We start from the raw sequence: 21344 nt of genomic DNA, 5'->3' as shown, positions 1-21344 counted from the left end.
TGCCCTTGCTGCCCAAGTGTAAGAGACCTGACATTTGCCTAAAGTACACCCAAGAATGGAATCCAATGCTATAAAGTAAAGGTGACCTGAAGAACTTAACTTCTCTGACCCTGGGGACACCAGGAGTTCCTTTGTTTAGGACAGTCTTATGTTTAGGTGGAGATAAGAAGCCATTTATGGATTCGTTGGTCCAAGCCTGTGTTTGTAGATTCACAGTTCTCTAGGGAGACTTCCCAGGTGTAGTCTGAAACCACACCCCATATGTGGAGGGCAGGGAGAGAGGAAGAAAGAGGCATGCCATTCCAGGTTGGTAGGTGGCAGTTTTAACAGTAACAAAGGGAACTTACATATGAGGCTTGTCTTGGGCAGCAGCAAGATGAATGGAACCCCATACCTACCCTCTAAATCTTAAAAGGTGACGAAGAGGCCCTAAATGGGTTTAGTCATATGCACCATGCAGCTGTTTTCAACATCACATCACCATCTCGAGGCTGTGTCCTTGGAGCAGCCTCTGGCAGTAAGAAAGGCAAGCAAACCCACATCCCAAGGATGGGGGTGTGTTGCAGCAAAGAGCTGTGTCTGGGTCCAGCTCACAGGTCAATCAGTGTTGTTTGTTTGTTTGTTTGTTTGTTTTTTAAGAGTTTATAATTTTATTTATATGAGAGAGAGAGACTGGGGACAGGCAGAGGGTGAGGGAGAGAGAATGTCAAGCAGACTTCTCGCTGAGTGTGGTGCCCATCATGAGGCTCGATCCCAGGACCCTGAGATCATGACCTGAACCAAAATCAAGAGTCAGATGTTAACCAATTGAGCCATCCAGGTGCCCCTTGAGCAGCGGTCTTTCTTTATAGTGTTCACCAACAATGTTTCAGTTGCTTTTAGTTGCCCATGAGCAAAAAGAGGGTGAAGTGGGAAATGGCCAGACTTTAGACCCTAAGAATGTTCAGGGAAGGCTCCTTCATTTGCCACATTGGTTTTCTTTCACAGGTGAATTAGGATAAAAAAGATAAAATTCCCCCAAACAGAGAGGGCTTAGAGCAGTAATGCATCTTTTCAAAAAATCTTTTGCAGATACAGTTCAGAGATTTCTCTTTTGGCCAATAGCCAAGCTATTTCTCTGGATAGAAAGACAGAGGGAACATTAGCAGTAGGAAACTATAGCTTTGTCTGAGCTGTAGGTATTTGAAACAAGCCTTATGGATTACTACAAGCAGCTGTGGAATTATTGGTCATTATGGGCCAGATGAAATGAGGTAGGGAATTTGAAAAAAGTACAATAATTAGAAAGTCAAAAGGAGAAAGAGATAAGATAGATGATCCCCAACTTATGATGACTGGACTTAGCAATTTTCAACTTCATGACAGCGTGAAAGGTGATATGCATTCGGTAGAGACTATACTTCAAATTTTTTATTTTGATCTTTTCTTGGGCTAGGGAATGGGTGTGATATACTTTCATGATGCTTAGCTTATCTGGTGATGCCACAACTCCCAACCAGGTGATCATGATGGTCAACACCAATGCACTTACAACTATTCTGTACGTGTACAATCATTCTGTTTCCACTTTCAGTATAGTATTCAATTGATTACATGAGATATGCAAAAAAAAAGTTTGTATTAGAGGATTTTTCCCAACTACAAACTAATGTGTTTTGAGCATGTGTAAGGCAGGCTAGCTAAGCTATGATATTTAGTATTAGATGCATTGCATGTATTTTCAACTTCTGATATTTTTCATTTAAAATGGATTTATGAGGATGTAACTCCATTGTAAGTTGAAGATCTGTAGTGGATGTGGCAGATAGAGTCTGGATAGAGCAGAATTGGAAGGAAAGAATACAGTTTAATTTAACATGGAATGAGCCTTCTTTTAACCCATTTGACAATTGAAGATGCAGAGCCTCAGTGAGGTTGTTCATGAGACTCAAGAATTTGGATGTGCAGAACTTGAAATAAAAACCAAGTTCAATGTCACAACAAAGATTCTTCAAGAGCTTCAAGTAAGCCAGGTCAACAGAAGCAGCCAGGAGAAACACCCTTGGCTCACCAGTATAAGGAGCTTGCTCATGAATAGACAGACTTTTACATTTTCAGAGCTACTCACTGGTTCTTAGAAGAACCTCACATAGCTGGGAGCTTACGTGGACTCCAGGATCTATGGAATGTAAGGAAGGGCCTAGTAGGGAGAGCTTAATGGGGAGAGAAGGAAAAACTCAAGCATTGCTACTGAGTTTCACAGTGAGTTTTGCTAAGCTGACTTTGGTGTCTAGTGTAGGCTGCTATAACCAGAAATACTCTTGTTTTAATAAAGGTGATTAAGTTTTTCATTTTGAAAATAATATATGCTCATTACAGGAAGTATGGAAAATACAGAAAAAGAAATGGGGGAAACAATCCTACTTGGAAAGACAACTGCTATTAAAACTGATTGTAGGGGCACCTGGGTGGCTCAATGGGTTAAGCCTCTGCCTTCAGCTCAGGTCATGATCTCAGGATTCTGGGATCAAGTCCCGCATCAGGCTCTCTGCTCAGCAGGGAGCCTGTTTCCTCCTCTCTCTCTCTCTCTCTCTCTCTGCCTACTTGTGATCTCTCTTTGTCAAATAAATAAATAAAATCTTTTAAGAAAAAAAAGATTGTAATTCTTTCCAGTTTATTATTCATGTAATTTGTATTCTTGTGATCATGAATTAAATGTTAAGAATAGGATGCTCTTATCACTTAACATTGTAAAACAAGCATTTTCTATCTTTTGTTCAACATTATATTATAGCTATATATATACACCAAACATAAATTATTATAATTTAGAAAGTTATAAACTATTCTATCATATACATTTACTACAATGTACCTAGCCTATTGTTGACATTTAGGTTAGGATATTGATTACAGTACACTTCAGAATGGAGTTACTGGCTCAAAGATCTAGAAGTTTTAAGGATCTGAGACAGTTACTGTGGCTGGATTCTGGCTTAGGTAGGCCTTCTTAGAGAAGTACCTCTTCCTGGTTTGATACTCAAATTTGCCTGTCCATAAGTTTTGTTAGTACATGAAATGATTGATTCTTAAGAATTGAACTATTCTAAGGTATTATGGAAATTAGAAGCACTACATGGAGGTACGGAGGTCATTAGTGCTGTTTGTCAAATATTTCTGCTCCCCGCCTCCCAGACACATTATAGGATCCTAAGTCCTCCCTGTAGTTGGCTGAGCCATGTGTCTAGTCTTGATGAGGAGTTGGGTTTGGAAATGAACACTTATTTGCAGGGAAAAGACCCCCCAGAGTCCCCTTTCCTCTGTCACTGTGGCTGGCAACTTTTGAGAAGGTGTCTGCTCATCAGACTGGCTCCTTGAGTGGTCGCTAGCAGAGCCCTCAGCCAGCCCTCAATGGCAGTGTGAACAAGGAACAAAACTTTACCATCAAAAGTCACTGAAACTTGAAATTTGGTTGTTACTGCAGCATGACTTAGCCTGTTGTCATGGTACAAAGGAGACTTTAACATTAGTGTATTTAACGTACTTAATCTCTGTAATTAGAAATCAACAAAAGTTAAAAGATTGCTATTAGAAATTAATCACGGTAAAAGGAAATAATTATATATTTCAGCTATTATACAACCCTTGATTAAGGGTACTGTGATGTTCAATATTATTAATACTCCCTTCTCCCAGGTAGTCTGAGCTAGGCAATGCCAACATGTACCTTCTCCTTTTCTGCACTTTTTGTTTGTTTATTAAGTTTTTATTTTAATTCCAGTATGGTTAACATACAGTGTTATATTATTTTGGGGTGTGCAGTATAGTGAATCAACAGCTCTATAGATCACATGGTACTCATCATGGTTAAGTGCTTTCCTTAATTCCTAATACTTATTTCCCCCATCCTCCAACCCATCTCCCCTCTGGTAACCATCAGTTTGTTCTCTATAGTTAAGAATCTGTTTCTTGGTATGTCTCTGTTTTTTTAGTTATAGTTAAGAATCTGTTTCTGGTTTGTCTCTTTTTTTCACTTTGCTCGTTAGTTTTGTTTCTTAAATGCCACATATGAGTGAAGCCATATGTCTTTCTATGACTTATTTCACCTAGTGTTACACTCTTTAGCTTCATCCATGTTATTGTAAATGGCACGATTTCATTCTTTTTTTTAATCTTCTTTATCCATTCATCTACCAATGGACAGGTGGGCTGTTTCCATAATTTGGATATTGTAAATAATGCTGCAGTAAACATAGGGGTGGATATATCCTCTTGAATTAGTGTTTTGGGGGTTGGTTGGTTGGTTGGTTTTTGCATAAATACACAGTAGGGCCATTACTGGATTATAAGGTAGTTCTATTTTTTTTAAGATTTTATTTATTTATTTGACACACAGAGAGAGATTACAAGTAGGCAGAGAGGTAGGCAGAGGGGCGGGGGGAAGCAGGCTCCCTGCTGAGCAGAGAGCTTGATCCCAGGACCCTGAGATCATGGCCTGAGCCAAAGGCAGAGGCTTAACCCACTGAGCCACCCAGGCACCCAAGGTAGTTCTATTTTTAACTTCCAAGGAATCTCCATACTGTTTTCCACAGTGGCTCCACCAAGTTTGCATTCCCACCAATAGTACCCAAGTGTTCCTTTTTCTCCATGTCCTTGTCAATACTTGTTTCTTGTGCTGTTTATTTTAACCATTCTAATATGTGTGAGATGATATAGTGTAGTTTTGATTTGTACTTCCCTAATGATGAGTGGTGTTGAATGTCTTTTTGTGTGTCTGTTGGCCATCTGAATGTCTCCTTTGGAGAAATGTCAATCCATTTTTAATTGGATTATCTGGTTTTGGGGTGTTGTGTTTCATGAGTTCTTTATATATCTTGGATACTGACCCTTTATCAGAAATGTCATTTGCAAATATCTTCTCCCATTCTTAGGTTGCCTTTTAGTTTTGTGGACTGTTTCCTTTGCTGTGCAGAAGCCTTTTATTTTGGTGTAGTCCCAATAGTTTATTTTTGCTTTTATTTCCCTTGCCTCAGGAGACACATCTAGAAAAATGTTGCTATAGCTGATGTCAGAGAAATTACTATCAGCACTCTGTTCCAGGATTTTTATGGTTTTGGGTCTCACACTTATGTCTCTCATTCATTTTTTATTTATTTCTGTGAATGGTATAAGAAAGTGGTCCAGTTTCATTCTTTTACATGTAGCTGTCCAGTTTTCATACCACCATTTGTTGAAGAGACTGTCTTTTTCCCCCTGCATATTCTTTCCTCCTTCATCAAAGATTAATTGACCATATAATTGTGGGTTAATTTCTGGGTTTTCTATTCTGTTCCATTGATCTGTGTGTCTATTTTTGTGCCATACTGTTTTGATCACTACAGCTTTGTAGTATGACATGAAGTCTGGAGATAGTTCATCTTTAGTTTTGTTTTTCTTTTTAAGATTGCTGTGGCTATTCAGGGTCTTTTGTGGTTCCATACAAATTTTAGGATTGTTTGTTCCAGTTCTGTGAAAAATGCTATTGGTATTTTGATAGGGATTGTATTAAATCTGTAACTTGCTTTGGGTAATATAGACAGTTTAACAATATTTGTTCTTCCAATCCATAAGCATGGAATGTCTTTCCATTTTTTTGTGCCTTCTTCATTTTCTTCCATCAGTATGTTTTATACTTTTTAGAGTACAGATCTTTCACCTCTGTGGTTAAGTCCGTTTCTAGGTACTTGATTATTTTTTGGTGCAATTGTAAATGGGTTGTTTTATTAATTTCTTTTTCTGCTGCTTCATTATTAATATATAGAGATGTAACAGTTTACTGTACATTTGTTTTGTATCCTGAGACTTTACTGAATTCATTTATCAGTTCTGGCAGTATTTTGGTGGTCTTTTGGATTTCTGTATAGAGCATCAAGTCCTCTGAAAATAATTTGCAAATAAGTTTGACTTCTTCTTTACCTACTTAGATGCCTTTTGTTCCTTTTTCTTATCTGGTGGCTATAGTTAGGACTCCAATACTATGTTGAATAAAAGTAGTGAGAGTGGACACTTTGTTTTGTTCTTGACCTTCAGGGAAAAGCTCTCCATTTTCTCCATGAAGTATGATGTTCACTGAGAGCTTTTCATATACATCGAGGTATATACTGTCTAACCCTACTTTGTTGAGGGATTTTTATCATGAATAGATATTGTTCTTTGTCAAATGCTTTTTCTGCATCTATTGAAATGATCATATGGCTTTTGCCCTTTCTCTTAATGATATGAAATATCATTCTGATTGATTTGTTAATATTGAATCACCTTTGCATCCTGGGAATACATCCCACTTTATAGTGCTGAATGATTTTTTTTTAATGTGTTGTTGGATTCAGTTTGCTGGTATTTTGCAACCTCAATGCCTATCAGCTCTTTTTTAAATGCTTGGTAGAATTCCCCTATATTCCCATCTGGTCCTGGACTTTTGTTTATTGGGAGTTTTTTGATTACTGATTCAGTTGCCTTCCTAGTAATTGGTCTGTTCAAATTTTCTGTTTCTTCCTGCTTCAATTTTGATAGGTTATCTTTCTGGGAATTTATCAGTTTCTTCCCGGTTGCCCAATTTGTTGCCAAAAAATTTTTCATAGTATTTTCTTATAGTTGTTTATATTTCTGTGGTGTTTCTCTAATTTGTTATTTTGTTTGAGTCTTCCTTCTCTTTCTCTCTGTTTCTCTCTCTCTCTCTCTCTCTCTCTCTCTCTCATGAGTTTGGCTAGAGGTTTATCAGTTGTATTTTTTTTATCCCAAAGAACCAGCTCCTGATTTCATTGATCTGTTCTATTGGGTTTTTTTTTTTTTTACTATTTATTTATTTATTTTAGTTTCTATACCATTTCTTTCTGCTCTAATCTTTATTTCCTTCCTTCTGCTGTCATTGAGTTTTATTTGATCTTCTTTTTCTAGCTCCTTTAGGTATAAAGTTAGGTTGTTTATTCTTTCTACACTTTTCATTGTTCACTATGCCACCTTCTGATGGTTACAATCTTTAATTGTTGCTGCCTTTGTTTTAAAAGTCATACAGTTATTTTAAAAATGAACAGTTTAGAATCAAATGAAAAAGATCTGCTTTCTCTCCTCTAGCCTACTAGCCTACTTAATTTAACTTACCTGTTTCTTTTTAATGACAACAGAGTTTTCTATTTCAAAGATTTACTATCCTTAATTTAACTGGCCATGCAGCTGTTTAAAAAATGAACAGTTTAAGAATCAAATGCAAAAGATGTTTTCTCTCCTTCCTACTAACCTACTTCCTAAAGCTAAGTTTGGAGCCTACCCCTTGAGGTATTTTCTTTGCAGTTCCAAGTACAAATGAAATCCACTCTTGAATTGTTATACATCTTGCTTTTTTACTTTGTTTTTAAAGTATCTATTCATGTTGGTACATATTTACCTGTTTCTTTTTAGTGACAAGAGTTTTTTATTTTAGAGATTTACTTTCCTTAGTTTAACTGGTTGCTGTTGATAGACATTTTTGGTCTTTTCAGTCTTTTGCTATTGTTAATTTGCACAAGTGTGCAAGTTAATCCAGAGGGAGAATTCCTAAAATTGGGATTCTGAGTTGCAGGGGATTTGCAGCTTAAATGCCAGTAAATCTTGCCAATTCCTTTCCCAAAGGTTGAATCAATTGAATGGGATTGTACATCAATAGTGTGAGATTTCTTTTTCCACTGTCAAGAATACAGGGTACTATGAAACATTTTAAATCTCTGCCATTATAATCAAGAAAAAGAGGTATTTTGTTATGGTTTAAAGTGCACTTCCTTAATTATAGATGACTTTATGCTTGTTCTTTCTTTAAATATGTTAATACCTTTAGTATAATGGGACCTAAGTGGATTCTTTCTCTTTAAGGTGAGCTGTTTTTATTCTTCGAGTCTTGGAGAATAGCCTTATTTTTTTTTAAGATTTTATTTATTTATTTGACAGACAGAGATCACAAGTAGGCAGAGAGGCAGGCAGAGAGAGGGAGGAAAGCAGGCTTCCTGCTGAGCAGAGAGCCCGATGTGAGGCTCGATCCCAGGACCCTGAGATCATGACCTGAGCCGAAGGCAGAGGCTTAACCCACTGAGCCACCCAGGTGCCCCAAGAATAGTCTTATTTTTAAGCATCAAAAAAAGTGCCTCAGTGTAGTTATTATTCATTTACTGAATAAAGAGGGCTCATAGCATTTCTAAGACCTTGATATATATATATATTGCCACTGGGATGTTTTATAATGACTTCATCCAAGGCAGATGGGCTGGGAATTGGCTCTCAGTTAAAAACTGAGAGGTGAAAATAAAATAAAATAAATGAAAATATTTATTTTTATAATGATTTTTATAAAAATAAAGTTTATTTTTATAAAAATATATTTATTTTATAAAAATTATAAAAAATAAAAATAAAATATTGTATTATTTATCAAAATAATAAAATATTATCTGATCAATAGCAAATAATATTGATGTGACATATTGTTTAATTACAGCAATTCAGCTTTGTGTCCTTGCCCACTGATGTACTGGAAATTGAAGTGAAGGACAAGTTTGCTAAGAGCCGCCCCATCATCAAGCGCTTCTTGGGAAAGCTGTCGATGCCCGTCCAAAGACTCCTGGAAAGACACGCCATAGGGTAAACCTGTGCCTGAGATCTCAGTATCACTAAGTCTTCAGTGAGCAGGCGAGGGGACACCTCCAAGCTGCAACAATGTAGTCTCGTGGGGACTCAGACTAAAATGGTGGTATTGAACTTCCTTGGCTTCTCCCATTAATTATCTTGCTCAAGACACAGCATTGAGTTACACCAACCTTTCCCTTTCTTCTTGTTTATGTACCACTGGGTATTTCTGCAGAAGAGTAGAAAAATCCCAAGACATATATACTGAAAGGAGCCCTTCATGGGGTATTTTTCTATACAGCTAGAAATTAAAATTTATTTTGCTATTGAGATTATTTCTGCTTGTGTATAGAATTTAATCATTTGGGACATTTCTATAACAAGATGAAATGCTGGTTTACTAGCGTAGAGAGATTTAGAAGATGCTAGTATTTGTAGAAAATGCTAGATAGTATGTATGAAATTTTAAAAGCATGAATTCTCATGGACAACAGCAATTAGGTCACTTGCAGAATTCAGTTATATTTAAGAATGTTTCTCTTTGTATCTTTCATTTTCATGTCCTCTCATGATTCTTATTAAAACAGACTCTTAGCAGATGAGATATTTATATATAGTGTATATTTCCCTAGTTAACAACAACTATATTTGAAAATGCTAGGTAGAGTTCTTGGGACATAAATGTATGCTATGCTGTGCTGTGCCACTGCGGCCCTTAGAATGATATTGAAGGAATGAGGAGAATGTGCAGAATTTCCAACTGTCTTCATTTAAAGCTTTTTGGATTTTCAGGACTTTGGAATCACGAATGATTATCATAATTTAATTAGCGCATTGTAGCCTGTGTGCGTCCGCGTGCGTACTGGCGTGCCATTAACTCTCAAGCCAAAGGGAGAGACATTTATGGAGCTACAGCCATGTCCTTGTGTCAGACACAGTGTTTGTGCTTTCTGTTTATGGTTGTGAGGATTAAACAAACAAACAAATGTACATTAAGAATGCAAAGCAGTCCCTGGCACATAGGGACTAAAAGACTCTAGATCATTCATTTTTTTTAAAAAATAGCGTAATTTTGGCTTGTAAAATAAAGGCAACTCAGAAGGCACCCTCATTTCCTTTGCCTATAACACCCCATCCCTAGGCTAGTTCTCCGCCTCCCCTGAGTCCTATAGCTGGACCACCTCAGCTTCACGTGGGATAGCCGTGGCTTCCTTGAACTTTTTAGAGTAGTCCTGCCTTATGCCTCTAGCTGGATGTAAGCTATTTAAAGGCAGGCCTATGCATTACAAGCTCTGTATCAACTGTGACACTTTTCATGTGGCACAGGCTCCAAAAAATATTTGTTAATGAAGTGAGTGAGGAGCAGAAGAAAGAAAAGCCTGGAACAAATAGCAAACTTAATTTTTGTCTCAATGCCTGGTTGTCTTTAGGCATCCCCTGATTTCAACTAGGTTTTTGGGTTCAAGATCTCTTTCCTGTGGTCATAGTAGATTTGCTTCATAATATTGACCAAGATCCTTTCTAAATAAAGATTGTGGTTCATTGTGTTTTGCTCCCTATAATGCTTTATTTAATGGACCTCCTAGGAACCTCAAACGCTAAACTATGGCTGACCAAAGAAATATATTAACTCAGTGTATCATTGGGATATAGGCTGTTTCATAATGCTGGGTTTTTTTTTTAAATTTTTTTTTTTTTAATTTTCAGCATAACAGTATTCCTTGTTTTTGCACCACACCCAGTGTTCCATGCAATCTGTGCCCTCTCTAATACCCACCACCTGGTTCTCCCAACCTCCCACCCCCCGCCCCTTCAAACCCCTCAGTATTTTCTAGAAACATTAAAATGCTACCAGTCAGCCATTTATCTTTCTATTTTAGCATGCCCAGTGAATAAATGGAGTGAATACAGAATCATTTGAGTAACAAACAGTTTAGGAATATGTCTTGTTATTATTAAACTGGATTTGTTGATTCTTGAATATCCAAAACAGTTACCTTTCCTATTGAAGCCAAGGTGGGGGGAGGGAAAAGCGCTCTGCTAAAGCTCCATTGCTGATGAAACTATGAAAGCAAAGTTTCACGTTGATTCCCCCTGGATAATTCTCTTGTTGGTAATCAAGAAATAGCCTTGAGTGGGCAGAGGGGAATATGCCAGACTCCAGGGCAGAGTTTCAGAGTCTGTATGTGGGACCGTGGAGTTAGCATAACTGGAAAGCAACCTACCAGTTTTGCTTCAGTCCGTCCTGCAGCAGGTCCCCTGTGGAAGCACTCCACAGCTATGCAGACCGCTCCAGTTACCATGACAGCATCCTTTCTTAGACAGTACGTATACAGACTCCAAGATATGCCTCTATTGCTGGCAATGTCCGTTGAGGGCACTGGAAAACGTCAGCCTGCACAGGAAAAGCAGGCAAAGATACCCATGTCTTTTTTGTTGTTATGGTTGTCTTTTAGGGGGTTTCTTGGCTTAGAACACAGGTTGGCAGCAAACTTTCTGTAAAGGGCCAAGTAGTAAATATTTTAGGCTTTGTGGACCATGTAGTCTCTGTTTCAACTATTCAACTCTGCCATTGTGGCATGAAAGCAGCACCAGACAATAAGTAAACTAATAAGCATGGCTGCATTCCAATAAAACTTCTATTCGAGGAACTGAAATTTGAATTTCAGACAATTTTCATGTGTCACAAAAATATTACTCTGCTTTTTTTCTGTTTTAAAATGTAAAAGGCTCAGAGCTCAGATGTTTAAAAAAAAAAAAATAGGTAGGGGGCCAGATTTGAGCCCTGGGCTACAGTTTCCTGACTCCTGCTGTAGAACATACAATAAGGATTTTCTTGAATTTTTTCACTGCTGTTGAGCAGATGTTTAGCTTCTGTCTGTCTTCTCTGCACCTGAGTGGATCATCGCCTCCTATTAGCAGGTCCTCCCTGGACTTACCCATCTCACCTACCAGCATAGACAGCATGCTGTCTAATCTTTAAGGAGAGGTACTGACCAGATTGTAATGGTGCTTATTTCCTTCTAGGGATAGGGTGGTCAGCTATACACTGGGCCGCAGGCTTCCAACAGATCATGTGAGTGGACAGCTGCAATTCCGGTTTGAGATCACTTCCTCCATCCACCCAGGTATTTTTGGCATCAACTTCATGTCTTGTCCTAGCCTAGGGTTGGTGTGGTTCTTTTCTCTTAAAATACAATAACCATGGTTCTCTCCAGACATGTCCTAGGTTTTGTGGTTCTCTCCCTTCTCCATCTGAGACCCAGAAGGCAGTGATCTGTTCTGGAAGCCAGGTTGCTGTCCCCTTGATTGAGAGGCTCCTCTTCATTCTGGTGACCCAAAGGTAGAGGGTTAGACAGTGGAGGGGGAATTGACAATGAGCACGGGTATGGAGCCGTGTCTAATTTATCATTTTACTCCCAGCACCCACATAGGAGATGCTCAATAGATGCTTAATCATCGCATACATGAATGAATGAATGAATGAATGAATGAGAAACATGAATGAATGTGATGCATATCACATTATTGAAGAACTATTATTGTACAATGGGTTTATCACAGGGGAAAATGAAAAACATAAATCAGACCGAAAACTTCAGAATCATCCAGTTTTCTGTTTGTCAAGCCAAAACACATTTCCAAACAAGAATGATGAGATGCCTCATAATTCTACTTTGGTGTTCTCCCACAACCCCCTTACTGAGTGTAGATCACGCTGAGAATTAGCCAGAATTAGTCCTTCTGGGCCACATTTATGAGTTGCTGTTAAAGCTAATGAGGCTTTGAAAACTCTTAAGTCTGTAGTTTTTCATGGCCCACTTGTCAAAGTCCAGTTGTGGTGGTCTGTGCCCAACAGATAATGCAGATTGTGAGAAAAGACCCTGACTGCTTTGTCCTTTCACACTCATCCTGAGAATGAAATTGACTCTTCCTTCACTGTAGCAGTAAAGATGGCCTCACGGCTCACCAGAGAGATCATTTCATCTTCAGTGAGTGCATTGCACTAGTGCTCTTGAAATGGGAAGTTCACACCAGGCAGGCACCCAACAGAGCAAGCAGCTGGGAGAAGGTAGAAGTAAACAGTGCTTGCTGTTCCTTGAATGGTTGGTTGATGTGGAGACCTCGTTTATTTTCCATTGCAATAACCTGCAACAGGCTACAGAAGAACCCTGGTTGCTCCCATCAAGTAGTCATTTTCTGCTCTGTAGAAATGGGTAAAGCTCTAAGAACCTGGCTTTACCCATTCTGCCACCTGCTGGACCCCACAGAAGACACTCAGCAAACATCAGCCTTGCCTTAGGGCAAGGCCCTATAACCACCCTTCCACACACACACACCCCACCCCCGCCAAGGGCTTCTGTACAGTCTTCCCTGAAGCAAACATTGTTGAGCTAGTTTTATAGGGTTTGGGTATTTTAACCAAAACTATGAATTCCCTTGAAACAGAATTCTGAAAGATCACAACCGCAAAGTGTCATTAACATACGGAGAACTCATTCTTAAAGAATTTTTTAGCAGAGCTTTGGCCTTTGAGAAATCCTCATCAACGCCTCCATCCGATATCCTCATGCAGAAATCCTTTAGGATGGCTTACTGGGCCCGCAGAGTACACTAATGCACGAACCCCACTATGCCCTGGGAGAAATGACATTTTCTTCTCGCCCGCAGATGACGAGGAGATTTCCCTGAGCGCCGATCCCGAGTCCGCGGAAACTCAGGACAGCCCCATGAACAGCCTGGTGGCCAGCAGCCGCGGGGAGCCTGCGGGCGAAGCCCTGGAGCCTTCCGGGAGCTCGGAGCCCGAGCCGTCGAGCCAGGACGGTGCCGGCGACGCTGCCGGGAGCGAGAGCCTGGAGCCTGCCGAGCCGGTTGAGGAAGCGGCAGGTACCACCGAGGCAGGAGACGACGGCGCGGGCTCTGTGGGACCTGACGGGGCTGGGGAGCTTCTGGGCCCGGGGCGCGAGGACGCCGAGCCAGCCCTGAGTGCGGAAGAACTGGCCCAGCGGCTGGAGCTGGGGGGGGAGGCGCCCCCGCCGGGGCTGCTGGAGGACGGCGAAGCCCGGGGCAGCCCCGGGGAGCCGGAGGCGGAGGAAGCGGCCGCAGAGAGCCGCGCGGGGGGAGAGGAGAAGGAGCAGGCCGAGGAGGAGGAGGAGGGCGACCTGTCTGCCCTGGGGCAGGGGGAGGACAGGCTGCCGCTGCGGGCCTCCGTGAAGAGGAAAAGCAGGCCGTGCTCCCTGCCGGTGTCCGAGCTGGAGACGGTGATTGCGTCCGCGTGCGGGGACCCCGAGACCCCGCGGACACACTACATCCGCATCCACACCCTGCTGCACAGCATGCCCTCCGCCCAGGGGGGCGACGACGGCCCGGAGGAAGAGGTCACCCTCCAGGATGCCTCGGAGAAGGACGGGCTTAGCGAGGTGGACACGCTTGCCGCTGCGCCACCTCCCCTCGGGGAGGATGGAGAGGGACCCGAGGGGGCCACTCCAGACACGGCGACCCCGGGCCACTCCGGCTTGACCAACGGCGTCGTCCCGGATGGCGACTTGCTGCCCAGCACGGGGAGTGAGAGCGACTCGAGCCCCCGGCAGGGCGGGGACCACAGCTGCGAGGGCTGTGACACGTCCTGCTGCAGCCCGTCCTGCTACAGTTCCTCGTGCTACAGCACGTCCTGCTACAGCAGCTCCTGCTACAGCGCCTCCTGCTACAGCCCCTCCTGCTACAACGGCAGCAGGTTCGCCAGCCACACGCGCTTCTCCTCCGTGGACAGCGCCAAGATCTCCGAGAGCACTGTCTTCTCCTCGCAAGACGACGACGAGGAGGAGAACAGTGCGTTCGAGTCTGTGCCAGACTCGGTGCAGAGCCCGGAGCTTGACCCGGAGTCGGCCAACGGGGCCGGGCCGTGGCACGACGAGCTGGTCACCCCCGCCGGGAGCGTGGCAAGAACCGTGGAAGGTCTGGAGTCCCCCGTGGCAGGGCCAAGCAATCGGAGAGAAGGTTAGACCTCAAACCTGATCAGAGTGAGAATAGGACCACCAGGGGGACCCAGGTCTCACCAGCAAGGTTTCAAAACAAGTGAGAGATCAGTCTCAAATGGGGTTGCCGGGGCAATGTATGCCTGTCCTGTACATGTATGTGCGTGTGTATCTGTGTATGTAAGTATTCGTGACTGTGACTAGCAGACATCCACCACCTCTCAGATACACACCAAGAAGTACAACTAGTGCACTCATGTGAGTGTGCTCTAGTATGCGTGCCTGTCTGTTTTACCTAATCACTAGAACTGGTTAGTGTACATGTGACCCTTCTGGTCTTGACAATGACCAGAGCACCCTAGATAGTCTTGAATGATACAAGCAGAAAATATTCGGCAACATTCGGTGGGTAATGTATAAATATCTGCTGACTTCCCCAAACATACTGAAGATTAGCAATAAATGTTAATATAAATTGAAGAACATTGATTTTTACCTTTGCTTTAGAGTTTAACGTAGCCTATGTACATATGGAAATGTATAGCCTACATATATTTGTCATTATTTCTGTCTGTTCAGTTCTCGTTACTGTTTTTTTTTACTATTATTCTATTTATTCAATCTAAAAATATAAACAGCTCACCCATTTCTCCCATACCCACTCCTGCCTCTGGCAACCATCCATCTGTTGCCTGTTCTCTTGAAAACTACAAGACATTAATGAAAGAAATTGAAGAAGACACAAATAAATGGAAAGATCTTCCATGCTGATGGATTGGAAGAATCAATACTGTTAAATGTCCACACTGCCCAGAGCAGTATTACAAGATTGTGAGAATCCCTATGAAAATTCCAATGGCATTTTTCACAAAAATAGAACAATCCTATAATTTATATGGAACCATAAAAGACCCCAAATAGCCAAAACAGTCTCGATAAAGGACGAAGCTGGAGGACTCACACTCAGATTTCAAACTACAAAGCTATAGTAACTAATTCTCGTTTTGTTTTTTTGTGTTGTTGTTGTTGTTTCTTGTTTGTTTTGTTTTAATTTGGCTATTTTGGCTAATGGGAGGGGGAAAAAAAATCACGTGAATTCATAAGTCACCTCGTTTCAAGTGGGATTCTGATCCAAAAGCTGCCACCTTTAGTTTTAAAATATATTCTATATTTTAACCCAAAATGTTTGTTCTTAGTCATGCCTGTGGAATCTTCTATAAAATTAATTCTTTATCCAGATTTGGGAACCATCTTCCAGTCAATGACAGTGACATGGGGGAAATAATTCAAAGGTCACATGATATTATGAAATAATTCCATTGCTTTAAAGGAGAAAAATACAGATTCTGCTATTTTCCTGCTCTCCTGTTTACATTAGCCTCCAAATAGAGGTGGTAGTATTGTCTCTAGATTGTAAGCTCATCAAGGGCCAGAACCGTATTTTCTGTCTGATTGATTCTTAGCACGCAAACAAATGCTTGGCACCTATAAAATTTTATAGCAACCAAAGTGAGCATAAAAATTAATCTTGAGTATTCGACAATGCCCAGTTCTACATTTCAGAGAAAGATGGAGTGAGGGAAAATAGCACTTGGGATAAGGAGGAGTGTCAAGAGATTGGTCAAGAAAGAGAAACACAGGGAGGAAAACCACGGTGACATCCAATATGGAAAGGCAGGGCTGAGAATGGGATGGACAATTCCTCTCTTTAATGTGGATGTTTTGAGTTGCTCTGGGCCAGATGCTATGTGCTGAGCCCAGGAAGATGGACAACTGTCAGAGGTGTGAGAGGGGCTCAGTAATTACAACAGAATTGTATCTGGGGATACACACGTAAGAGGCACAACTAGGAGCTGGCTGAGGTGTTTTAGTCCAGAGGTTGGCAAACCTTTTCTGTAAAGGACCCGATAACAAGTATTTTAGACTTTGTAGATCAAGAGGGCAGAATTAAGCTACTCTTCTTCCCAAAGGCTACTTTTTTTTTTTTTTTAACAGTTTTACACTTAAAAGTGTAATAACCATTCTTAGCTCAGAGCCACATAACAAGGCCAGAGTCATGGTCTGTCACCTGCTGTAGCCTGTGGTGTGTATTTTGACCACCATGTCAGGAGGTAATCATTACTTGAAAATTGGTTCAGTTTACAAAGACATGTTTTACCAAAAAACAGAACAAACACTCTCCATGCCCTTGACGGATGAACAGTCCAACTGGGAAACCTCCACCTTAACAGAAAGGACAGGAAAGTGTTTGGGGGCCATAGTGGACCTCTTGGCAGGGCAGTTTCGAAAGAAAATTGTGAATTTCTGAATTCTGCCGACTGTAAACTCAAAAATGGCTGAGAAGCACCTACAGGCTTTACTTTGGTGCCTGCTGGGGGCAACGCAAAGATTCCTGAGATGGCCAGTCCCATGACAGCTGGGCACAGGCTACATGAGCCTGCCCTGTCCCCTCTTGGTGGTGAGTCACTGTCCCTCACCAGCACATGCTCGAAGAAAGCAGGGCTTCGCCACCACCCGCCTGACTTTGGCACGTGTGCCCTGTTCTTCCACAAGAATCACTCTCGCCCCTTCCTGTGGCTTCCAAGACAAGGAATTCCTTCACTAAGTTAGGTAAGGTAGGCTGGCTATACACGTGTCCACATAACTGAATCTGCAGCCATTTAGGGAAGATGGGTTCCGTATCTCCCTTTTGTTTCTTCCCCTCTCTGTGAAAACCTCCTTTTTAACCTCAGCATTAAACAGTTTTTGAAAAATTGTCTGCAGATCGAATGAAAAGAGCAGTGTAATGTGATTTGACCTCCAGACCTTGGAGTCAGGCCTCCTGGGTTTAATTCAGTCTCCCGCCCCTTCCTAGCTATGCCACCTAAGCCAGCTTCCTGGAATGCTCTGTGCCTCGTGTGTGGAGTGGGTGTGAAGGGAGACTCGCTTTCCAAGGGTTCTGGAAAGGATGAAATGAGTTGATGCACGTGGAGGGCTCAGCTCTGACCGAGGAAGGGCTCTTCCAGGCAGAGAGGCAGGGAGGCTAACTTTTAAAGTGGAATATGTTTCCTTCTCAGGGATTCTAGCAGGTCTGACCACTTGCTTTGTGTTTGAGGCAAGGGTGAGTGTGTGGCGCCCTGCCCTCCCGCAGAACAGACCCGCTTGCTTCTTCCTTGCGCTCCATCCATTCAGTGGGCTGAGCTGCGCCTGTCGCATCATTGCATTTGCTTGAGGTTCACGAGCAGGTGGGGTCAGCTCCATTAACCCCAGCAAACGGCAGTATTGTGTTTCCACTAGCTTGGAGGAGTAATTAACCCGATTGGTCGAATTAATTACAAGAGGTAAGTTTGTTGTTCTTTTTAAGAAACCAAATTTAAAAAATGCAGCAGCTGGTGACATAACAACGGTACCATCGCTTTTTCGTTTCTGACACTGAGCACATGCAAAAGCAAACATGAGTGTGGGATCCACTAAAAACAGAGCCCCTGTCTGAACCAGGAGTCCAGTCACAAGGAGTGGTGCACAGCACAAGGGACCCCTTCCTCGGTCTCCTCAGGTCTCAGAAGGCCCCCAGGATTTGAGCAACATAACAAAGCTTGCACAAGAAATCATGCTATATATTTAGCATTTAAAAGGACCCATGAATACATCTCTGTTTTTGTTTTACAGTTAGCTCTAGGAATTAAATGGCTAAATTAAACCCACCTAACTTCCTTCCTAATTAATTTTTTTTTATCAGTTTTGGTGGGTTTTTTTTTTTTTTTTTTTTGGATCTAGAGTGAGAAGAAATTATCCTTTCCGTATCCTTTCCTAGTGTATGGACATTCTAGGACATGTTTGAAATTTGGGGTCCCATAAAGATCTTCACTACTCTTTTTTAGCTTCTCTCCTTTTTGACCTAAGGGATAATGGAACGCTTGCTATTTGCATCAGCCGTGGAGGGCAGAGGAAGGAGAAGGCCTGACCTTTGTCTTCGGGCCAATAGAGGCTATTGCCAGTGAGCCAGGAGTGTGTGAGCTAGAGGGATACCACTCTGAATGGGGGCTGTCTCAGGGTGTAGGTCTTCCTAGCTCTCCAAAGGTCAAGAGTGATTGCTTCTGATGATGTGACCTGACCCTATGGGCCTCCCCTTCACATAGCCACTCTCGTGCAGGATTACCAGGACCTAAGAACGTCATGAAATAGGAACATCATTTTAGCACATTGTTCAGTTCACTCTAAGTCTGTTTGACAATAATATCAACTATGTCTATAATAATCGAGGTATGCATTCCATGGATATGTTTATTTCTAAAATTTCTCCATGTCTGTCTTTCTTCCTTCTATCCCACTTCTGTGTTTCAAGTTTTCCTGTCTCAGTCTTCCTGCCTCTTATCTACTTCCTTCGTCTCTTGTCCTTTTCTCTCTCTCCAGAGTACCCTGGCTTGTCTGATTTCTCCTCAGAATAATCTAGAACAATCACAAGATCCCATAGCTCCTTGCTCCTCAGCCCAGTCCCTAGCTTCCGTACTAGAGGAATTTACCTTCTTGGCCCACCAGTTCCTCAGCGCCATCTTGACAGGCACCATCTAAGAGTTTCATTCCGAAATCGAAACCTGAAAAACAGCCTCTTGGCAGCCCTCTGGTGAAACCTATCCAAATGAGGACCTTTGGTTTTGTATGGGCTCACCAAGCTTTTACCAGACTTCACAAATGCTGCACTTCCCTCAGGCAGGCCTCAAGTCAGGCTCTGCTGGGCTCAAGTCAGGCTCGGCTCATTTTCTTTTGTGTCCCCGTCTGATGCCACCCTCCCATTAACAATAGTCAAGTGGGTACAGAATCAGACCCCTGATCCTACATACTGGTCTGTGTGATACAGATCATAGTCGTGAAGTATTTATTTTCTTGGGTTAAAAAAAAAAGAATTCCCCTATTTCCTCTCTCATGAACAACTGTGAATGTAGCAAACTGACACACACAAAAATAGATTGCCCGCTCTGGTTTTTTTTTTTTTTTTTTTTTCTTGTAGTCATTTGTTTTACAGTCATGCTTTTTTGATGAAGTTGCTGCAGCAATGAGTGAATCTGAATGTCTTGACTATCTTGTCCGTAGGTGAATGTCCTATACTCCATAATTCCCAGCCAGTAAGCCAGCTTCCTTCCTTGAGACCTGAACATCATCACTACCCAACAATCGATGAGCCTCTTCCACCAAGTAAGCTTTAGTGTTTAAAGTCTATGTCTTAATTCTTCCTATCGAGTCTAAACAGGTCAGTATGAACTTGTGTGTACAGATCCAAAGTCTTCCCCAACTCCATACCTTACACAACTATAAAATAAATACATTTATATACATGGCACCTACTGTAAAAATGGGGTGTTTTGATGAATGATTTCCGTATGGGATCTTGAAGAAATAATCCATTACCTTCAGTGCCCCTCAACTTCTGAAACAGAGTATTTCTTACGAGACTTGACTAGTCCTTGCAAACTGTACATGACCTTTAAGTCCTGAATTTTACTATTTTCTGTTCAGAAGTTCACAGGTCAAGATAGACTAATCCTGTTGTTCTCCATTGAAGCTGTTACATCGCAGATGCCTCCATATAATAAAACATTCAACCCATCAGGGTGCAAGGACCTGTGTTGCCTTGTTATAACTTCCATCAATAGGTGACAGCCTACTTCTTCGGTAGTTCTTAGGAGCTTCCAGAAAAAAGTATCATCTTTAGGGATGGTGTTCCATCCATAGTAATGGTGTAACTCATTACTATTTAACTAGTCATTTGAACTTGGGAAAATCATGTAATATCTCAGAGACTGAGTTTTCTTATTTGTAAAGTAAAGCCTTAATTTTATCATTAGCTACATGCTAGATCTAGACTGGGTAGTTCCTAGATATCATTTTGGCCTTAACCTTATAATACTACATTATCATACATTTCTAAGAAGGAACTGATACCCTGGACATTATACAGTCACTTCGCATATATATGTTCACGAATAATTCTAGAACATCTCTGTTTTGGCTTAGGCTTATTTTTCAAGCAGAGATAACCTTTAAGATTTGATAAATTTTACAACTGCAGAATCTTGCCAGGATGCAAGGAATCGATATTTCTTTACATTCCTTTGCCTGTGCTTACATTAGGAGGTTACAGTTAAAAAAAAATTTTTCCTGATTCATCTGTTCTTGGTAACATGATATATTTTGCATTTACACCATTCTTGTCTTATTCAGTTGTAATTTATCAGTGAGAAAAGAATAAATACCTTTAATATGTAAACATTTAAAAGAACACTGTATGTGTTTGGGGGATCAGGGCAAACATTATGTTTTTTAATTTTTGATACCTGACTCCTTTCTTTATTTATATATTGATTTATGGATAGTCCACAGATGACTAGTAAAATTTCAGCGTCACTATACTTAGCACTTATGTAAAAAATATCTATTATAAATACATATATATAACATGTTCTTACCAGGAAAGGAACACTTCCCCACAACAAAAACCTATCAATTCCTGTGTGCATGAATTGACCTTCAATCCATACAAGAGTAATTACTAGTTATATTCCGGACCTGGTAAATAATTGAATATAAGTCTAATTTAAAGATTTACTTTATATAAGCTGTTTTCAATAATGAAGACAAATTTCTCCAGTTGGGTCTCAGTTCTCTGTTCATTCAACACTGAAAAATATGACAAATGTTGGTAGGGAAGCCTAACAACAGAATTTTCTTTTTTTTCTTTTTTTTTTTTTTTAAAGATTTTATTTATTTAACAGAGAGAGGGAG

At 41.2% G+C, this 21344-nt stretch overlaps 1 protein-coding gene across 4 annotated transcripts in view; it reads left to right on the top strand.

Moving 5' to 3' along the window:
* Window positions 1-21344, top strand: part of HECW1 (HECT, C2 and WW domain containing E3 ubiquitin protein ligase 1) — a 455383-nt gene that overhangs the window by 336448 nt on the left and 97591 nt on the right. For 3 of the 4 annotated variants that reach the window (XM_059397212.1, XM_059397213.1, XM_059397214.1), the window contains 4 exons: window positions 8483-8625; window positions 11638-11738; window positions 13282-14607; window positions 19656-19757. In XM_059397212.1, coding sequence (XP_059253195.1) covers window positions 8483-8625; window positions 11638-11738; window positions 13282-14607; window positions 19656-19757 — 1672 coding nt within the window. The remainder of the gene's footprint in view (window positions 1-8482; window positions 8626-11637; window positions 11739-13281; window positions 14608-19655; window positions 19758-21344) is intronic. The other variant, XM_059397215.1, reaches the window with a different exon arrangement.

This window comes from Mustela nigripes, chromosome 4 (genome assembly GCF_022355385.1).
Source record: "Mustela nigripes isolate SB6536 chromosome 4, MUSNIG.SB6536, whole genome shotgun sequence".
NCBI classification, from domain to species: Eukaryota; Metazoa; Chordata; class Mammalia; order Carnivora; family Mustelidae; genus Mustela; species Mustela nigripes.
The sequence above is the reverse complement of the archived record's forward strand: the minus strand, read 5'-3'. Positions and strand labels throughout refer to the sequence as shown.